This window comes from Physella acuta, unplaced genomic scaffold (assembly GCF_028476545.2).
Source record: "Physella acuta isolate Inbredline_101_S28 unplaced genomic scaffold, ASM2847654v3 ptg000488l, whole genome shotgun sequence".
Lineage (NCBI taxonomy): Eukaryota > Metazoa > Mollusca > Gastropoda > Physidae > Physella > Physella acuta.
The window spans coordinates 316,912-335,203 of record NW_026732007.1 but is presented as its reverse complement, the minus strand read 5'-3'; the positions used below and the strand labels follow the sequence as shown (position 1 = coordinate 335,203).

Sequence of the window (18,292 nt, the reverse complement as noted above, 5' to 3'; positions counted from 1 at the left end):
TATACATATATGGTTCATTTAGTCCTAATCCTTGCCTTGATATCATTCACAACGATACTTAGATAAACATAATTAATCTATCACTTTTTAGTAGTAAAGTTACACTTTATAAACTGGCTGTCCATAATGATGTGACATTTGAGTAGTTCTTGTGGTCAGCACTAAGTCCAATCATCTTTCTTATCTTTACGGCACTGGATTTAAAAGCCACCGGGAAATCCTGAGTTCAACTTCGACATACTTCGACGCCTGGGTGTGTTATGGATATAACTGTAAAAGGAAGGAAAATTCTTTATAGATGTTCCAGTGAACGTTAATAATTCGTATTATAGGGGTACATGGAGCTATTGAAAGGTTGGTTTGGGACTAAAGAACTGTAACTTAAATCAAATAGTCAATCGTGTAGGGAAAATGCAACTTAACGATGTTAAATGTAAATTTAATTTAAAATCACATTAGGGCGTCATATATGAAATTAAAGTATTTCTACATTTCTACATTATCAAATTCATTTAGTGACGATAGTTAATTATTATTTTTTTTAAATTAACTAGAAGGCACGACCAGGCCCTGAAATGGCCTTTAAATAAATTTACAAATAAAGTTAATATGAAATCTCTACGACCCCACACACACACTCCACAAACCCTGGCACGGATATTAACACCTGAAAATTTTACCATTTCAAAGTATGTTGGTATCTAGCTGATCACTTGTGTTTTTTACAAGCTTTTATTTAATTCACTTCCTCTGTCGACAGTCGTCAGTCGTCAGTCGTAAGTCTGTCTGTCTAGATCGAAATGCTGGAGTGAAAATTCGGACACTTCTACTTGACCGATACGATTCACATTTGGCACGTGGATCAAGACATGAAGACAATGCAATCTGAAATTAAATTTGACCTAACTAAATGCCTAATTAAGTTTTTTAATTAATTAAAATTTGGACCGAATCAATAGGCATGTCTATCCAACCACACCACACGCGTCATCACGTTCAATAGCTGCGCCATCACCTTCAGTAGGCGCGCCATCACGTTCAGTAGGCGTGCAATGGTTTTTAGTCATGTAACTCTATTGTAAAAAAAACATGTAAAGTACTGAAAAAATAAAAATAAAAAACGTTTTAATAACAAGCTTTTATGTAATAATGCACTAAAAAGTAGAAAATAAATTATAGACTACTATTTAAATTACTATAAAGAAAACACATTTCTCAATAAATATAAATCTGATCAACACGCGTACATTTAATGTAACATGAAACTAAAGGATACATACAATAATATGAAAGCACGACATTTCATCTACATTATATGTATAATATAAATATAAATATACATATATATATATATATATATATATATATATATATATATATATATATATATATATATATATATATATATATATTTATATATATATATAGATATATATGTAGATATATATATATATATATATATATATATATATATATAGATATATAGATATATATATATATAGATATATATGAGACTATATACAATATTAAACCGAACCCAGATTGGTTGATGTAATAACACACAAAAAAACACTGTCATACACTGTCCTGTAAATTCTTGCTGTGCTAAACCCATTAGCTGTAAGATTTCTGAACTAAAATTATCATAGTAAGAGAGGTGATTAAATTTAAATAAACCGGGAGTGATCTCCCCTAAACTTTCTCGAATATTCTTATATAAAATAACAGGGGATGGGAACTCGGGCTATAGACATGATTTTTAATCCATTTTAAATACTTAAAGTTTTAAAAATAGAATAAAATCTAGTAGACAAATTAATTGCACACCAAGTGAACGCCAAATAAAAAAGCGCATAATAGTGCGCAATATTATTATTACTTTTAAAATTTACATTAGTTTTTTGAGAAATCGGAAGTAGCGTAAAGTACTACTTCCAGTCAACGGAAATGACTCAAAATTTAAGAGAAGGTAGAGAATTAGATGTTTTACTTACATATGAAATTTCATTTATCTACCTGAAATAGTACTCAAGTTATAGGCTTTTGAAAAATTCAAAGTAGGAAAAGTACCACTTCCGGTTATCGGAAATCGCTCAAAAGTTGATACGGATCTACGATTTTGATTAAATACTTATATATGAAGTTTCATCAACCTAGCTGTAACGGTACTCAAGTTATCGTGTTTACACACGGACAGACAGACAGACAGACAGACACACAGACAGACACACAGACATACGGACAAGATTGCAAAATTATGTTTTTCCGTATTAGTGAGGTGTGAAACGTCAAGATTTGTAAAAATCTCGATTTTTTTTTTGCACGATTACAAGACTTTCTCTATACTTCGTATATACGAGAAAGTAAAAATATTAAAACGTAAAAAATCTAGTTACCTCTCTTATTATGTGGTGTTAAAAGAAGAGTGGATTTATTAATTGTGTGTATAAACTAAGACTGCAATTGTTATGAATGTGACTTATCAATTTAAATCACATGTAATGAAGACTACAAATAAATAAAGTTGTAGTGCATTGAAGGCTTTATGTAAAATCCCCTGTAGCAAAGGCTATATATCATTTCTGTAAATAATCTATATTCGAAATCTACACTAGCATGTTTTGTATACAAGTCAAGATAATTTATCCAGCAACTACTTAGCGAATAGCTTTATAATAAGAGTCCCCTTCTTACAATCTAGTTTTAATTATCTAACAATGCTAAGTGTAATGAAAGAGATTTAACAAAAAATCGTGATTAATTTGAATAAATATTTTTTAAAGAAAATTAATAAGTTAAAAAAAATAAATCAATCAAACTTCCTGCACTAAAAGCATTAGTTGCTTAGATCTACTTGCTTTAAGAGAGTTGATGACTTATCCCACAGACAGATAAACATTGTGAACAAACTACGAATCTAAAACTACATTATTAAAGATTGAGATGTTTTGTCTAGTTCACTAGTAGTTCTTTTTAAATAAGATGAAACAAAAACACGTTATATATCAACAATGTATAATATATATATATATATATATATATATATATATATATATATATATATATATATATATATATATATATATATATATATGCGCACACGCACACTAACAAAAAACCCAGGTGTAAAATGTCGAAATTAGTTGAATTTGTTTTAAATTTTAAAAATCATTATATATATATATATATATATATATATATATATATATATATATATATATATATATATATATATATATATATATATATATATATATATATATATATATATATATATATCCTAGTGCAGATGAATAAGAGTTTACGTTTTTACGTGACCTTACCATATGACGTTACAGTGTTTTCTACGCCAATTAACTTTTACTTTCCCAACCAGTGTTTCTTGCGACTTTTTGTCTCCGGTGGGGGTTGGAGGTCTGGGAACATGACTAAATTTCCAGGTGGTTCGGACACTGGTAAAAGTATATATTTTCTATATATTCATATGCCTAACTAACTTAAACTCTGTTCCCAGTGTGTCTTAATTTAAAACATGTCCAAAGTAGACATAAAAAGTACATCTGGGTAAAAATATGTATACTTTCTCTGAGAAAAAAATAACAGTGGTGTTCTACATGAGTCTATGTGGCCTAGCAATAGAGCGCTAGACCGCTAAAGTCTCGAGTTCGAATCCTTGTTCAAGTTAGTAGAACGTCCTTGAGTCCACACATTTATGATGGGTACCTAACTCGCGCTTGAGAAAGAAAAATCGGCTGGGCACATAGTGCTGACCACACTATCTCTTTATAGGCATAGGTCACAGAAACAAGTGAACACTACTTCACTTACCAGATGAACCGTCAGTTTCTAAAACTGAACTTAACTTTTTTTTTTCATCTTCTGCGCCTATTGTTTGTGTGCACCAATATTTTGTTTTAGTGGCGCTTACAGCGGAACTGTATTAAAATGAACGGATGTGATAGATCCAAGAGTTACTTAGACACGGATGTTTCTCTAAGTGATTGGTCTCGAGAATCTGAAATTCTTGAAAAAATAGTCACTAGATCGTCTGTTGTAATGTTGTCGATTTACACATGTGTTTTTATAAAACAGATCTTTTAGACAGTTTTAAAGGTAACATTTATTTAATCTGTAAGTATTATAAAAACTATTGCAGACTTTGTTTTGGAACATAGCCTAGATAGGCCTACATCAGCAGGATTTCTTATCCCTGCTGATAATTCATATTTGCCTCTCAATTTTCTTATGTTCCAGCGCCTTCAATTCAGTCTGGATAATCTTTTGTCGTAACTACAACAAAAGGTGAAGCTAGTAATGTGAAAGAAAGGTGACTGATCAATATTGCTGAAATACAAAAATACATATTTGCATAAATTACAATACTAATTGATTACTGAATATACTCAATATTTTATATATCAATAATATAGACATAAAAGTTCATTTAAACAGCAGTATTTGCCCGACAGCAAGATTTGCTATAAAAACAGCGGCCATCTGTAAATTAGGTTGGGTTACCCTGATATTCTAAAAATAAATAATATAATTTACAAAAAAAAACATTCTTAAAAAATATGGCTGATAAGTTAACAAGCTTGGTAGTATCTGTATCTTTATTTATTGCCTAACAAATGTAAATAAAATTGTTTAAAAATAGGTTTACACGAAACATTTGTGTAGCTTTGTAAAACATAAATCCTCGTAAAATTGCAAGTAAATAATATATTGACTGTCACCTTTGTGTCACATTACTAGCTTCGGCCTAATTTACTTCCATATGTCAGTGGTAACACATGTGTAAAGGGTAGTCAACAGACACGACTTGGGGGCCATTCTTGTACCGTCACAACATCTCTACATATGAATACTCGGGTCTAAGACATTACCTCCCCACTTGTCAACTACACCCGGACATTTATCCCACACCCCCGCCTTGATATTAACACCTCCTGTGAATTACCCTCTGTCGATAACCCACATAGGGAATTACCCCCCTCCCAAAAGTACAAGTATCCTGATTGCAACGCCAGACATATATCTTACCTTACCTACAATCTTAAGATAAAGCTTTACCCTAAGCATTCGTCGCATCGTAAATCTAAGCCAAACCTCAACCGTAAACCTTGACATTAATATTTCCCTAACCCTAACTCTAACCCTAACACTAAAACTTAATAACCCTTCCCCTTCCCTTCCCCTTCCCCTTCCCCTTACCCTTACCCTTACCCTTACCCTTACCCTTACCCTTACCCTTACCCTTACCCTTACCCCTACCCCTACACTAACACTAACACTAACACTAACACTAATACTAGCACCAACACTATCTCTAACACTAACACTAACACTAACACTAACACTAACACTAACACTAACACTAACACTAACACTAACACTAACACTAACACTAACACTAACACTAACACTAACACTAACACTAACACTAACACTAACACTAACACTAACACTAACACTAACACTAACACTAACACTAACACTAACACTAACACTAACACTAACACTAACACTAACACTAACACTAACACTATACACTATACACTATACACTATACACTAACACTAACACTAACACTAACACTAACACTAACACTAACACTAACACTAACACTAACACTAACACTAACACTAACACTAACACTAACACTAACACTAACACTAACACTAACACTAACACTAACACTAACACTAACACTAACACTAACACTAACACTAACACTAACACTAACACTAACACTAACACTAACACTAACACTAACACTAACACTAACACTAACACTAACACTAACACTAACACTAACACTAACACTAACACTAACACTAACACTAACACTAACACTAACACTAACACTAACACTAACACTAACACTAACACTAACACTAACACTAACACTAACACTAACACTAACAAATAACCATATCGCTAACCTTAACCCTAACCCAAGCATTAGCCCTAGCGATAGCAATAGCACCAGCACTATATCTACTCCTTACCCAAACTCAATCCCAAACGCTAGTCCTAACCCTAAATGTACAATTGGTCCATGGCCAGGGAGGGGGTAATTGACGAGGGATTAATTGACAGGGAGTAATAAGTAAAGAGGAAAATGTCGGGGTGGGGGGGGGGGGGTATGTCCTGTTGGTAATTGACGACGGGGGAGGGGTGGGGGTAATGCCCTGATCGAGAATAATTTTGTTAGTGACTGTTTTAATAGCTACATATATAAGCCAACTCCGTGGTCTCTGTATATCTACGTATATTAGCCACTCACGTAATTTAATTATGTTTTGAAAGCAGTGGCCTAGCTAGGATTTTTGGGCTCCTATGAAAAAAGTGTTAGTGGGCCCCTCAGAGGTGTAGCGACCCTTCCCGGCGACCGGGGACAAACTTTCGTTTTGCACCCCTTGGGCCCCTATGTCTTGCTTACGCTAGCTTTACTTGACGGTAGCTACGCCACTGTTTGAAAGTAGTGACTCTAGGGTATGGTAATCTTAAAAACTAACATAGGCGCCATGGCGCGCAAGGGGAAATCGCGGCACCTACCTGCTTTTTTTTGTGGTAGGATGGCGTAATTGGATGGTAGAGCGCTCCAACTTGATTCACGTGCCCATTTAATCTGCGAAGACCTAGTGACGTCATACGAACTCGAGTGCAGTTATCGATTCCAGACTTTCAAGTCTTTTAACCACGAGCTAAAAACTTTCACTTAACCATAACCCTAACTTACCACATTTATTTCTTTATGGTTCAGATAAATAGCATTTCTCTATTTTAATACAGAGTGATCCACACTATGACGGGAAGAAAATTACCTCGCAGACATCAACCAAGCTCAAAAAAATCTCCGACGCAAGACGCCGCATCATGTGACTTTACTATCGTTGTTGACGGCACTGAATTTAAAAGCCACCGGGAAATTCTGATTTCAGCTTCAAATTACTTCGACGCCTTGTTTAGAAGCAACATGAGGGAGACACAAGAAGGGAGGGTGGAGCTACAGGGTATGACAAGTGAGACTTTCGATATTCTTTTAAATTTTATCCACCAGCGTGTCCATGGTCTGACGGCTGATAACATTGATGACATCTGGGATGCAGCCAATCGTCTGGATATTTCAATATATCTTAAAGAAATCGAACATTTTGTCATCAATAATTTATCAATTGATAATCTATGGCACTTTTATTCAAAAGCTGTCGATTTCAATTCCAACAACGTCAAAGACGGTTCGCTGATGTTCATGAAACAAAATTACGAGCATTTTTGTAATATGAAAGAGTTTCTGAATTTGCCGTTTCATTTAGTGCTATCATGTATTGAAAGTGAGGCGTTGAATGTGAGGACAGAGGACTTAGTTCTGGAGTCAATTTTAACCTGGGTTTCACACGGAAAATACCAACAAGGTGCTTGTATGACACGTGAACGCAGCAAAAAGAGAATCTCGTGTAAGGATGATGAACTCCAGAGCAATGAGGGTCACTCTCGAGACGTCACTACTTCTGTTGGTCAAATTTGTGATTCAGGAATCGTAGCTGAGGCTGGCGAAATAGCAACTGACAAGCCTGGCAATAACTTCAGAAAACATGACCAGCACGATGACTTCAAAAATGAGGACCTAACTGATGACGTCACAAAATGTAGCCGGACAGGCGATCGAGCAAATTATCTCGCCAAACTCATGTCTAGTGCCAAACCTACTTTAGCCACAGTCAGTTTCCTACAGAGTTTACTCAAAAACTCCTATATAATCCATTGTCCAGAAGCCTATCGGGAAATACAAGAAGCCCTGAAATACAAGTGTGGGGTGTATCCTCTAGAGAGCGCCATATTAACCCCTCTTCGAGCGAGCAACGAAAAGAGAAATGCCGTGGCTTTTGCTGGAAATAGTGTTCTGTATCTCTATGATTTGGAGAGCAGGACTTTAAGTAACGTAAAACTCGAGAACGTAAAGGGACGCTACAGAAACTTTAAGTCTGTCGTCTCGTTGGGCTCGACCCTTTGCTTCACATGTGAAAAGTACTTAAGAAATTGTCCATTCGCCACGCACAAATGCTGCATGGCAACTGTCCTTTTGTTAGACGAGAATAAATGTTTATCAACCTTGTATGAATTGTGCGGTAAACACAACTCGCTCTCTACTTTATTTCGTGTCAATAACAAGATTGTTTGCGTCAAAAGAAACGATCGCTACGCTACAACCAGAAGTCGCATAGTGGATCCAGGTTTCTTGAACACAGTCACTTTAAATCCTGGTAATTTTATTCCCTTCTGTGTTTTTGAAAATGATATTTTGCTGTTTAAGATTAACCTAACTCACGATTTAACAGTCAACATTTACAATCATGAAACGAATTCCCTAACAACAACCAAAATACCAAATGTTGGCGTACGCATTTTTAACATATTGGCCATACACAAAGACAAAGACACGTTTCTTTTACTCTCAAACGGAGTTTTACTATCGGTCAAGAGAGGTTCTGACAACGCAATACAATTCACACCGGTAGTTCGTCTTTGGACTTTTCAATGGTGGCTGACTGGAGCTGTGTGTTATAAAAACGAGTTGACTTTGTTTTGTACCGCTAGCCGTGGGCCACTTTGGCCAATTTTGACGTCAGTACCGGGACTGTTTGACAAGATCAATGTTGTCGAGCTGGGCATGAAGTTTCTTATAAGAAATATGGTGCCTGTGGTAGCGCCTATGTCTTGGTTCGGGTAATCTGCTGTGAGGTTCTGGCATTGTTTTTGTTGCTTCGTCGTCTGCTGTTACGAGTCATTGAATAAAAGTCGTCATTCATTGTAAACCATCGTAGGTCGTCAAACACAACATTCCATAAACGACTGATATTATCTGTGGCTGAACACATAATATAACTTAATCGTTTGACAAACTATTTCTTCGATTTTTGACTACATTGACCTTTAAGGATTATAAGCGACTTTGATCTAGATCCATCACGTCAAAGAAAAATGTTTTCTATTACAACATATTTTTATAGTGCACATATCATTATTTGAACGTTAACATTACCTTATGTATTTTATTATAATCACACATACACTGTAAGACATTAAAACTAATAGAACTTAAAAAGACATTTTGTTAATATATTTTTTTCAGTTTTTACGTTATGTTTAACTAGAATATGCTTTTGATTTCACTTTATTACTTTGTATTGTGACCAGTTCAAACATTAACATCATGTATTGCCTTCCCAATATGTCTCATACACTACCTTCAGCACTATACTCCCAACAGCAATAACAGCAATTTCTCTCTTCACAACTGCTGTCCCTCCTCCTACCCCCTGTCTTTACCTATTTGCCTTTAATTTAACAGCTGTCACTCTAGACAACCTTCACCCCAACAACCTTCACCACAACAACCTTCACCCCAACAACCTGAATCCCAAAAGCCCCCCAGCAAATGTCAGTCTCCAACTCTTTATGCTCTTAGTTTTTCAAACCTCTCATTCAATTATCAACAATCTTCCTTATATTGCGAGAGGTTCTCTTATAATATGACTTTCATCGAGCGAGACAACGGCGACATGTCTAAAACGTCAGCGACATTTTTTTAGATTACGACTCTTGTCCATTGAGACCGAAGAACCACGAAGAAGTATGAAAAACAAGAAGGGCATAAGAATCTGGAATTCAGAGTTTGAGTCCCGGCCTGGACAACTGGGGACAAATACAATTACAAAGGAAAGAAAACTTTAAATAAAAAAAACAACTGCTTCTTAATTCTTGGAGGAATAACCCAGGACTGATCTCCCCTAAACTTTCTCGAATATTCTTATATAACACTACGGGGGATGGCAACTCGGGATATAGACAATATTTTAAATCTATTTTTAATTAACTTAAATTAACTTTTTAAAATAGAATAGAATCTCGTAGAAAAAAGAATTGCATACCAAGTTAACGCCATGCAAAATGTGCATAATAGTGTGGAATATTATTAGTACTTTATTAATTTACATGCGTTTTTTTTTTTGAGAAATCGGAAATAGCGTAAATTACTACTTCCGGTCAACGGGAAAACATTACTCAAAATTTGATAAAAGGTCGAGAATTATATATTTTACTTATATGTGAAATTTCATTTATCTATCTGAAATAGTACTCAAGTTATAGGCTTTTGAAAAATTGAAAGTAGAAAAAGTACCTTTTCCGGTTATCAAAAAATCGCTGAAAAGTTGATAAGTATCTACAAGTTTGATGTTATACTTATATATTTAATTTCATCAACCTAGCTGTAAAGGTACTCAAGTTATCGTGTTTAGAGACACACATACATAAATTCACACATACACATACACATACACAGACACACGGACAAGATTGCAAAATTATGTTTTTCCGACTCAGGAAGGTGTAAAACGTCGAGATTTGCAAAAATCTCGATTTGTTTTGCACGATTACAATAATTTCGCTATACTCTGTATATACGAGAAAGTAAAAAAGGCTCTGAAGGCTAAAACAAAGGGAAATAAAATAGAATCCCAAAAGCCCTCCAGCAAACTTCAGTCTCCAACTCTTTCTGCTCTTAGTTTTTCAAACCTCTCAGTCAATTATAGGTTGATATAAGTTGATAGGTTATATTGCGAGAGGTTCTATAATAATATAGCCTTCGTCGAGCGAGACAACGGCGACATGTCTAATACGTCAGCGACATTGATTTAGATCAGTGCCGTAGCGAGGTCGGGTGTCACCCGGTGCGGCACTTAATGGTGTCACCCCCCCCCTCCCAGAGGCGTAGCGACCCTTCCAGGGGACAAACTTTTAAATTTTCGATTTGCACCCCCCCCCCTCAAACTTTCGATTTGCACCCCCCACCCCTCAAGTTTTCGATTTGCAACCCCTTTCAAGTTTTTCTCTATATATTTTGTTATTTTTTGCCTTGGTGTCACCCCCCTAAATGGTGTCACCCGGTGCGGTTCGCACCCCCCCCCCCCTCGCTACGCCCCTGATTTAGATTACGACTTGTGTCCATTGAGGACAAAGAACCACGAAGAAATATGAAAAAACAAGATGGGCATAAGAAACTGGAATTCCGAGAAAGGGGTGCTAAACCAAAAGGTTCAGAGTTTGAGTCCCGGACCGGATAACTGGGTACAAATACAATAACAATGGAAAGAAAACTTGAAAACAAACAACTGCTGCTTTATTCTTGGAGGAATAACCCAGGAGTAATCTCCCCTAAACTTTCTCGAATATTCTTATATAACACCACGGGGGATGGCAACTTGGGATATAGACGATATTTTTATCAATTTTTAATTAACTTAAATTAACTTTTTAAAATAGAATAGAATCTCGTAGAAAAAAGTATTACGTACCAAGTTAACGCCATGCAAAATGTGCAGAATATTATTAGTACTTTATTAATTTACATGCGTTTTTTTTTGAGAAATCGGAAATAGCGTAAATTACTACTTTTGGTCAACGGAAATAAATTACTCAAAATTAGATAAAAGGTTGAGAATTATATATTTTACTTATATGTGAAATTTCATTTATCTATCTGAAATAGCACTCAAGTTATAGGCTTTTGAAAAATTTAATGTAGGAAAAGTACAACTTCCAGCTATCGGAAATCGTTGAAAAGTTGACAAGGATCTACAAATTTGATGTAATACTTATATTTTAAGTTTCATCAACCTAGCTGTAACGGTAATCAAGTTATCGTGCTTACAGACACACATACATACATACACACATACACACACAGACATACGGACAAGATTGCAAAATTATGTTTTTCCGACTCAGGGAGGTGTAAAACGTCGAGATTTGCAAAAATCGCGATTTTGTTTTGTACGCTTACAATAATTTCATTTCGCTATACTCTGCATATAGGAGAAAGTAAAAAAGGCTCTGAGGGCTAAAACAAAAGGAAAAAAAAATGTATAAATACGAAATATAACATAATAATGAACAACTATTCAAATAGTATTAAGGGTGGGTCACTATATTATTTATTAGATACATATACTAATATTTGGGAATAGACACAAGTTTTTCTTTATAGTTATTAAAATAGTATTGCATTTTTAAATATTTTCTCCTTTTTAGTGTATTATTAAATAAAATATTGTTATTAAACTGATTTTAAGCATTTTATTTCAGTACTTTAAATTTTTTAATACAATAAGGTTGTATGACAAAAATCTATTGCACGAGAAATGAACATGACCATGAGAAATGCGTGTATTATAGCGCGGTAAATAGTACATTGTATAGGACAATTATATTAATTATTTAACATTAATTTACCATCCGAATGAGTCCAATATTATTTCAGATCAGATTACCAACGGGGCTAGATTCTACGTGATAAGTTTGAAACAAATCGGTCAGTTAGAATTGATCAAAACTTCGCTGGGCAGTTTCGATCTATGACAGACACACAGACATAGAAGTAAGTCAAATAAATGCTCGTAAAAACGGGTTAAAATGTAAAAAAATGGGCTTATAAGGTGCATATAAAAATTACACGTTATACTTAATTGTGTTTGATGAAATCCATTTCGACCTTGTAATTAAAAACGAAGAAGAGTGGTTGTAATTGATATAACTATAGTGTACAAGGAAGCAAAATTTTCCATAGATGTACCATTGGACGTTAATAATTAATAAATATTAAAGCATTAATAATAATGCATAAAGCTATTGAAGAATAATGCAATACATGGAATATTGAAAGGTTTAACTTGGGTTTAAGGAACTGTAATTAAAATCAAATTGTCAATCATGTAAGGAAATATAACCTTAATTTAACATCAAATCTTGATTTGAATTGTAAAATTAAAATAATGATTACTTCTAAAATTTTCAAATGCGTTTAGTGACAATAGTTATTTTCGATTTTTTCCTAATTAACTACCCGTTACGACAAGGTCCTTAACTGGCGTTTAAGTAAAACTTGCAATTTTGAAGGAAGTTAGCATCTAGGTGATCACCTTTTTTTTCAGCACTTTTATCCGTTTGATAGTAGTGCGTGTTCTGTCTTGTAATGAATGGGTGTATAAAAATGTTATAAAAAGATTTTAAAGCGTTACCGCATTGACATTCTAAAAGAAAAAAAGAAAATCTTATATAAAAATGTAAAAATGCAAATCAAGTAACATTGCTCGTTTATACAGATTTTAAATTCACGTAAAATGAATTGTGTTGGCCGTCATTACACTGTAATTTTTAAATCAACACCATTTTATTACTAGAAAGAAAATAACGATTGCAAATTTCCAATAAAACAGCTTGCTTATAGTGATACAAATAATTATAAAAGGGCAATGTGTGTCAAACAATTATACATTTATTTTTTATTAGAATTTTCAACTTAGTATTATATCACGTTCATAACGAACAATTATTAAAATATCTTCTGCTATGGTTTAACACTCACTTTTGGTATTTTGTAACTATTACATAAATCTTCTATAGTGTTGAAATAAAACAACAGTCTATCCAATTTAGGTGTAAAACATTATAATGATCCTTGAAGAATCAAGAATATCCACGTTTGTCAATTCTAGCCATACCAGCATATAAATAAGGACCAAGCTTAGAGAAGCATGGCTGGTAACTAACCATCAACCGCAAATACAACAAACTATAATCACTGACTGTTTCCTAGTAGTGTGTTGTTATTGGCTGTGCGAGTTTATGGTCGTTTTGTAATTGTTTATATATTACAAAAGAAAAAGATTGTTGCTGACCAGATGCATTCCAGATACGCTATTTGAGAAGAAGATGATTTCTATAAGGATAGGCAGCTATAGCAAATGAGGTTAGGAGAAATGTTGAGTTAAGATAAACTATTTAAAATAATTGTACTGACAGTGATACCATCACAAAACAAATGTAATTGGGTTTGTATGACTAATTAATGAATATCCTATAAATAATAGCAAAATGGTGTAGAGGTCGTCCTTAAAAGACATCAGACATTAAATGTTAGAAAAGCCCATAGGTTAAAATATTTTCTAAAAATCGCTGCTTTAAAAATCAAAATAGGGAATGTTGGGGAATGTGGGAAGTCTGGCTTTTGGTAATGATAGAGAGTGGGTGGGGGGGAATATGGGAACAAAACGTGACATCGTTAATAGATGTCCCTATAGTCAGAGGTCAATCTAGATTGATTAGGCCTATATTAAAATGTTGATATTAATTACGCTTTATGTATTATGGAATATAGCCTAGTAGTTTATGTATATCAAATAATATAATATACCCTTTCACCACAACACTCTGACTATATCAATCTAAAAAAAATAAAAAGATTTCGTAAACCACTTTTCCTACCTATAGTTCTACAACTGTTTCTGTGACGGTATTGCAGTATTTTTAGCCTACTTTAAAAGTAATTCGATAGTTCAGCATTTTCAAACAAAATTGAAACTAAAGCAACTGATCCCGAGGTCCTATTCTTATTTTTACACATTTTATATAAACATCAATAAGTTTATTTTGTTAAGCATGATCAGGCTAAAAATATTTATCTTTCCCCTCATAAGTAAGTCTACAGCGTCCTATGAATAAAAATTAAACATTAAGTCATTTAGTATCTAAGCATCTGCGCACCAAGAATTTAGTCCCTAAAAATATCTGCTTAGTCGCAAATATTAAAGAGAACGCAAAGAGTTTTTTAAATGAACGGATGGTACATTTTTAATGGTGACTTACAACAACTATTTTTTCTTTACATCATTTTGCGCTGAAAATTTTATTCTTAAAATGTTTTAAAATCTAAAGGTAAAATGTATGTTAAATATATCAGATTATATCAAATCCTAGCTCTAAAGCGTTATGCTTTTTTAACCCAGTAATGGACAATAAAGGTTAATACTTTTTTTTCCATTAATTATATCTGAAACCTCTTTTCAGTATCAAGGCTTGTTTACTAGCGTATGTATTTATATTTAGAACAGTCTGTGTTGTGTATATAGTGTATATAAACTGTGCTGTGAGTTGTGACAGTTATCTGTTTTATGTAAGTTGTGTGAGAATGTGTGTGATTGTCCCAGTTTAGTCCAGTTCACCTACAAGGTTAGTGTGGGTTAGTTGTGTACTGTTAGATAGTTTGTGTTCTACGGGTACTAGCTTATGTATTTATATTTAGAATAGTCTGTGTTGTGTAGTAGTGTATAGAAAACTTTTTAGTTTTAACAAGCCGATGTTTCATTTACACTTGTTTTGTAACCATTGTGTAGTTGTTCGTCTAATATGTTGTATAGTGCACTTGACGACATCTAAACCCGTGTCCGTGTGTTCACAACAGTCAGCACTATGCCTAGCCACATTGTTTCTCTAACGTGAGTTAGGTACCCAAAAATACCTAGCTGTGCTCTTGGACAAACCTGAGGAGATTATTTGGTTAGCAATCATAAGTTCTAACACAAGTCGACAAAAAAATCAAGTTTAGATGTTAGACTCGGTAGGAATTCAATGAGTTTACCCAGCTCTGATGATTAACTAACCACAGAATGTTCCCTGAGTTCACACAGCTCTAATGATAAGCTAGCCATAGAGTGGTCAGCACTATGTCCAATCATCTTTTCTTTACATGAGTCAGGTTTATATCCGAGTTGGGTGGACTCAGGGCCATCGTACATACTCAATCCGTGGAGTCATGCTCTAGAGTTTAGAGGTAGCAGTCGTGAGGTATATCATCCCAACACCTCAAAAGCTCTCATGTCAACACTATATAATGACCTAGACAATATATATTTCCAGATGTACACCATGAGATCATGGAACCAATTTTGACACTGAGATATTGCTGAACGAAATTGATCGCAGAGACATCAACAAACTTAAATATGGCTTGTACGCCTACGTCGAACGCCGCATCATGTGACTTTACCATCATGGTTGAAGGCACCGAATTTAAAAGCCACCGGGAAATCCTGAGTTCAACTTCAAATTACTTCGACGCCTTGTTTAGAAGCAACATGAGGGAGACAAAAGAAGGGAGGGTGGAGCTACAGGGTATGACAAGTGAGACTTTTGCTGTTGTGTTAAATTTCATCCACCAGCGTGTCCATGGTCTGACGACTGACAACATTGATGACATCTGGGACGCAGCGAATCGTCTGGATATAGGAATATATCTTAAAGAAATCGAACATTTTGTGATTGATAATTTATCAATTGATAATCTATGGCACTTTTATTTAAAATCTGTCGATTTTAATTCCATCCAAGTCAAAGAAGGGTCGCTAACGTTCATGAAGCAAAATTACGAGCTTGTATTAAGGATGAAAGAGTTTCTGAATTTTCCTTTTCCTTTAGTACTATCTTGTATTGAAAGTGAGGAGTTGAATGTCAAGACAGAGGACTCAGTTTTGGAGTCCATTTTAGTCTGGGTTTCTCACGGAGAATACAGACCAAGTGCTTGTATATCACCTAACACTAGCGATAAGGGAGCGGCGTGTAAGGATGTTAAGCTTCAGATCAGTGAGGGTCACTCTCGTCATGTCACAATTACTGGTCAGTCGGGTAGCGTCATAAAGTTTGGTCAGAATTGTGACACAGGAACCGTAGCTCAGGCTGGCCAAACAGCAACTGACAAGCCTGACATTAACTTCAGAAAACATGGCCAGAACGTTGACGTCAAAGATGAAGAACACACTGGTGTCGGCACAAAATGTAGCCGGACAGGCGATCGAGCAAGTTATCTCGCCAAACTCATGTCTAGTGCCAAAATTACTTTAGCCACCGAAAGTTATCTACAGAGTTTACTGAAAAACCCCTATATAATCCAATGCCCAGATGCCTATAACGGAGTACAGGAAGCCCTGAAATACAAGTGTGGGGTGTATCCTTTAGAGAGCGCAATTTTGGCCCCTCTTCGAAAATGCAGCGAGAGAAAAAATGCCATGGCGTTGCTTGGATTGAATTCAGGTCTGCACCTCTACGATTTAGAGACCAGAACTTTCAGTGAAATCAAGCTCGAGAAGGTAAAAAGGAGCTACAGATTCTTTTTGTCTTTTGTCTCTCTGGGGTCAAGACTTGCCTTCTTGTGCACAGACGACTATAGAAATTGTTCTTTTGCCAGGCACACATGTCCTCTTTATACTGTCTTCTTATTAGACGAGAACAAAAATGTATCAACATTGTATGAGTTGTGCGGTCAATACACATCAGTAAATGCTTTATTACGGGTAAATAACAAGATTATTTGCTTCCAAGAAAAATCTTACTCTGTTGCAACCAGATGTCGCATAGCAAATCCAGATTTATTGAACACAGTCACATTAGACTATGGTATCGACTTTATTCCCGTCTGTGTTTTTGAAAACGATATTTTGATGGTTAATCATAAGGATTTTTTCAATGACCGAACTGACGGTTTTCCAGTCTACTTTTACAATCTAAAAAAAAAGTCCCTAACCTCAACCTTATTACTAAATGTTGGTGATCAATGTGCTGACCCCGTGGCAATACACAAAGACGGAGACACGTTTCTTTTACTCTCAAGCGGAGTTTTACTCTCGGTCAAAAGAGGTTCTGACAACGCAGTACAGTTAACACCGGTAGTTCGTCTTTGGACTTTTGAATGGTGGCTGAGTGGAGCAGTGTGCTATAAAAACGAGCTGACTTTGTTTAGTGCATTAAACCCTATAGCATTTGGAAATATTTTGACGTCCGTGCCGGGACTGTTTGACAAGATCAAATTTGTCGAGCTGGGCATGAAGTTTAAGATAAAAAATATGGTGCCCGTGGTAGCGCCTGTGTCTTGGTTCGGGTAATCTGCTGTGAGGTTCTGGCAGTGTTTTGTTTTGTTCCGTCGTCTGCTGTCACAAGTCATTAAATAAAAGTCGTCATTCATTGAGAACTATCGTAGGTAATCAAACACATTACCCCAAATAACGATTGAAATTATCTGTGGCTAAACACATAATATAACTTTAACGTTTGACCAACTATTTCTTGTGGCTAAACACATAATATAACTTTATCGTTTGACCAACTATTTCTTCAATTTTTTACTACAGATGACCTATTTAAGGAAAATAAGCAACATTGATCTAATTCCATCGCAAAAGAAAAATTTATACGTTCTGTTAAACTAGAATGTTCTTTTTGATTTTTTACTTTGTATTGTCATCAGCTTAAACATTGCCTTCCTAATATGTCTCATACACTATCTTCAACATTATACTCCAACAGCAATTACAGCAATCACTGTCTCCATAGCTGCTGTCCCCCCCCCCCCCCCTCACCCCCCACACCTCAGTCTTCACCGATCAGCCTTCAATTT

At 35.0% G+C, this 18,292-nt stretch overlaps 2 protein-coding genes across 3 annotated transcripts in view; both read left to right on the top strand.

Annotated features, from left to right (window-relative positions):
• The window catches only part of LOC131944306 (uncharacterized), a 44,756-nt gene extending 26,731 nt beyond the window's left edge, over positions 1–18,025 (top strand). The window contains exons 1-2 of one of the 2 annotated variants that reach the window (XM_059304859.1): positions 14,692–14,781; positions 15,763–18,025. In XM_059304859.1, the coding sequence (XP_059160842.1) occupies positions 15,849–17,780 (1,932 nt within the window). In that variant the 5' untranslated portion in view covers positions 14,692–14,781; positions 15,763–15,848 and the 3' untranslated portion in view covers positions 17,781–18,025. Of the gene's footprint in view, positions 1–14,691; positions 14,782–15,762 lie in introns of those variants that run through there. The other variant, XM_059304860.1, reaches the window with a different exon arrangement.
• LOC131944309 (uncharacterized) lies at positions 3,984–9,082 on the top strand. The gene is made up of 2 exons (XM_059304866.1): positions 3,984–4,113; positions 6,799–9,082. The coding sequence occupies exon 2, from the start codon at positions 6,812–6,814 to the stop codon at positions 8,735–8,737; it is 1,926 nt and encodes a 641-aa protein (XP_059160849.1). The 5' UTR covers positions 3,984–4,113; positions 6,799–6,811; the 3' UTR covers positions 8,738–9,082.
• Positions 18,026–18,292: the final 267 nt, after the last annotated feature.

Coding starts and splice junctions, on each gene's coding strand:
- LOC131944309 (XM_059304866.1), top strand. CDS start 6,812: ATGACGGGAAGAAAATTACCTCGCAGACATCAACCAAGCTCAAAAAAA.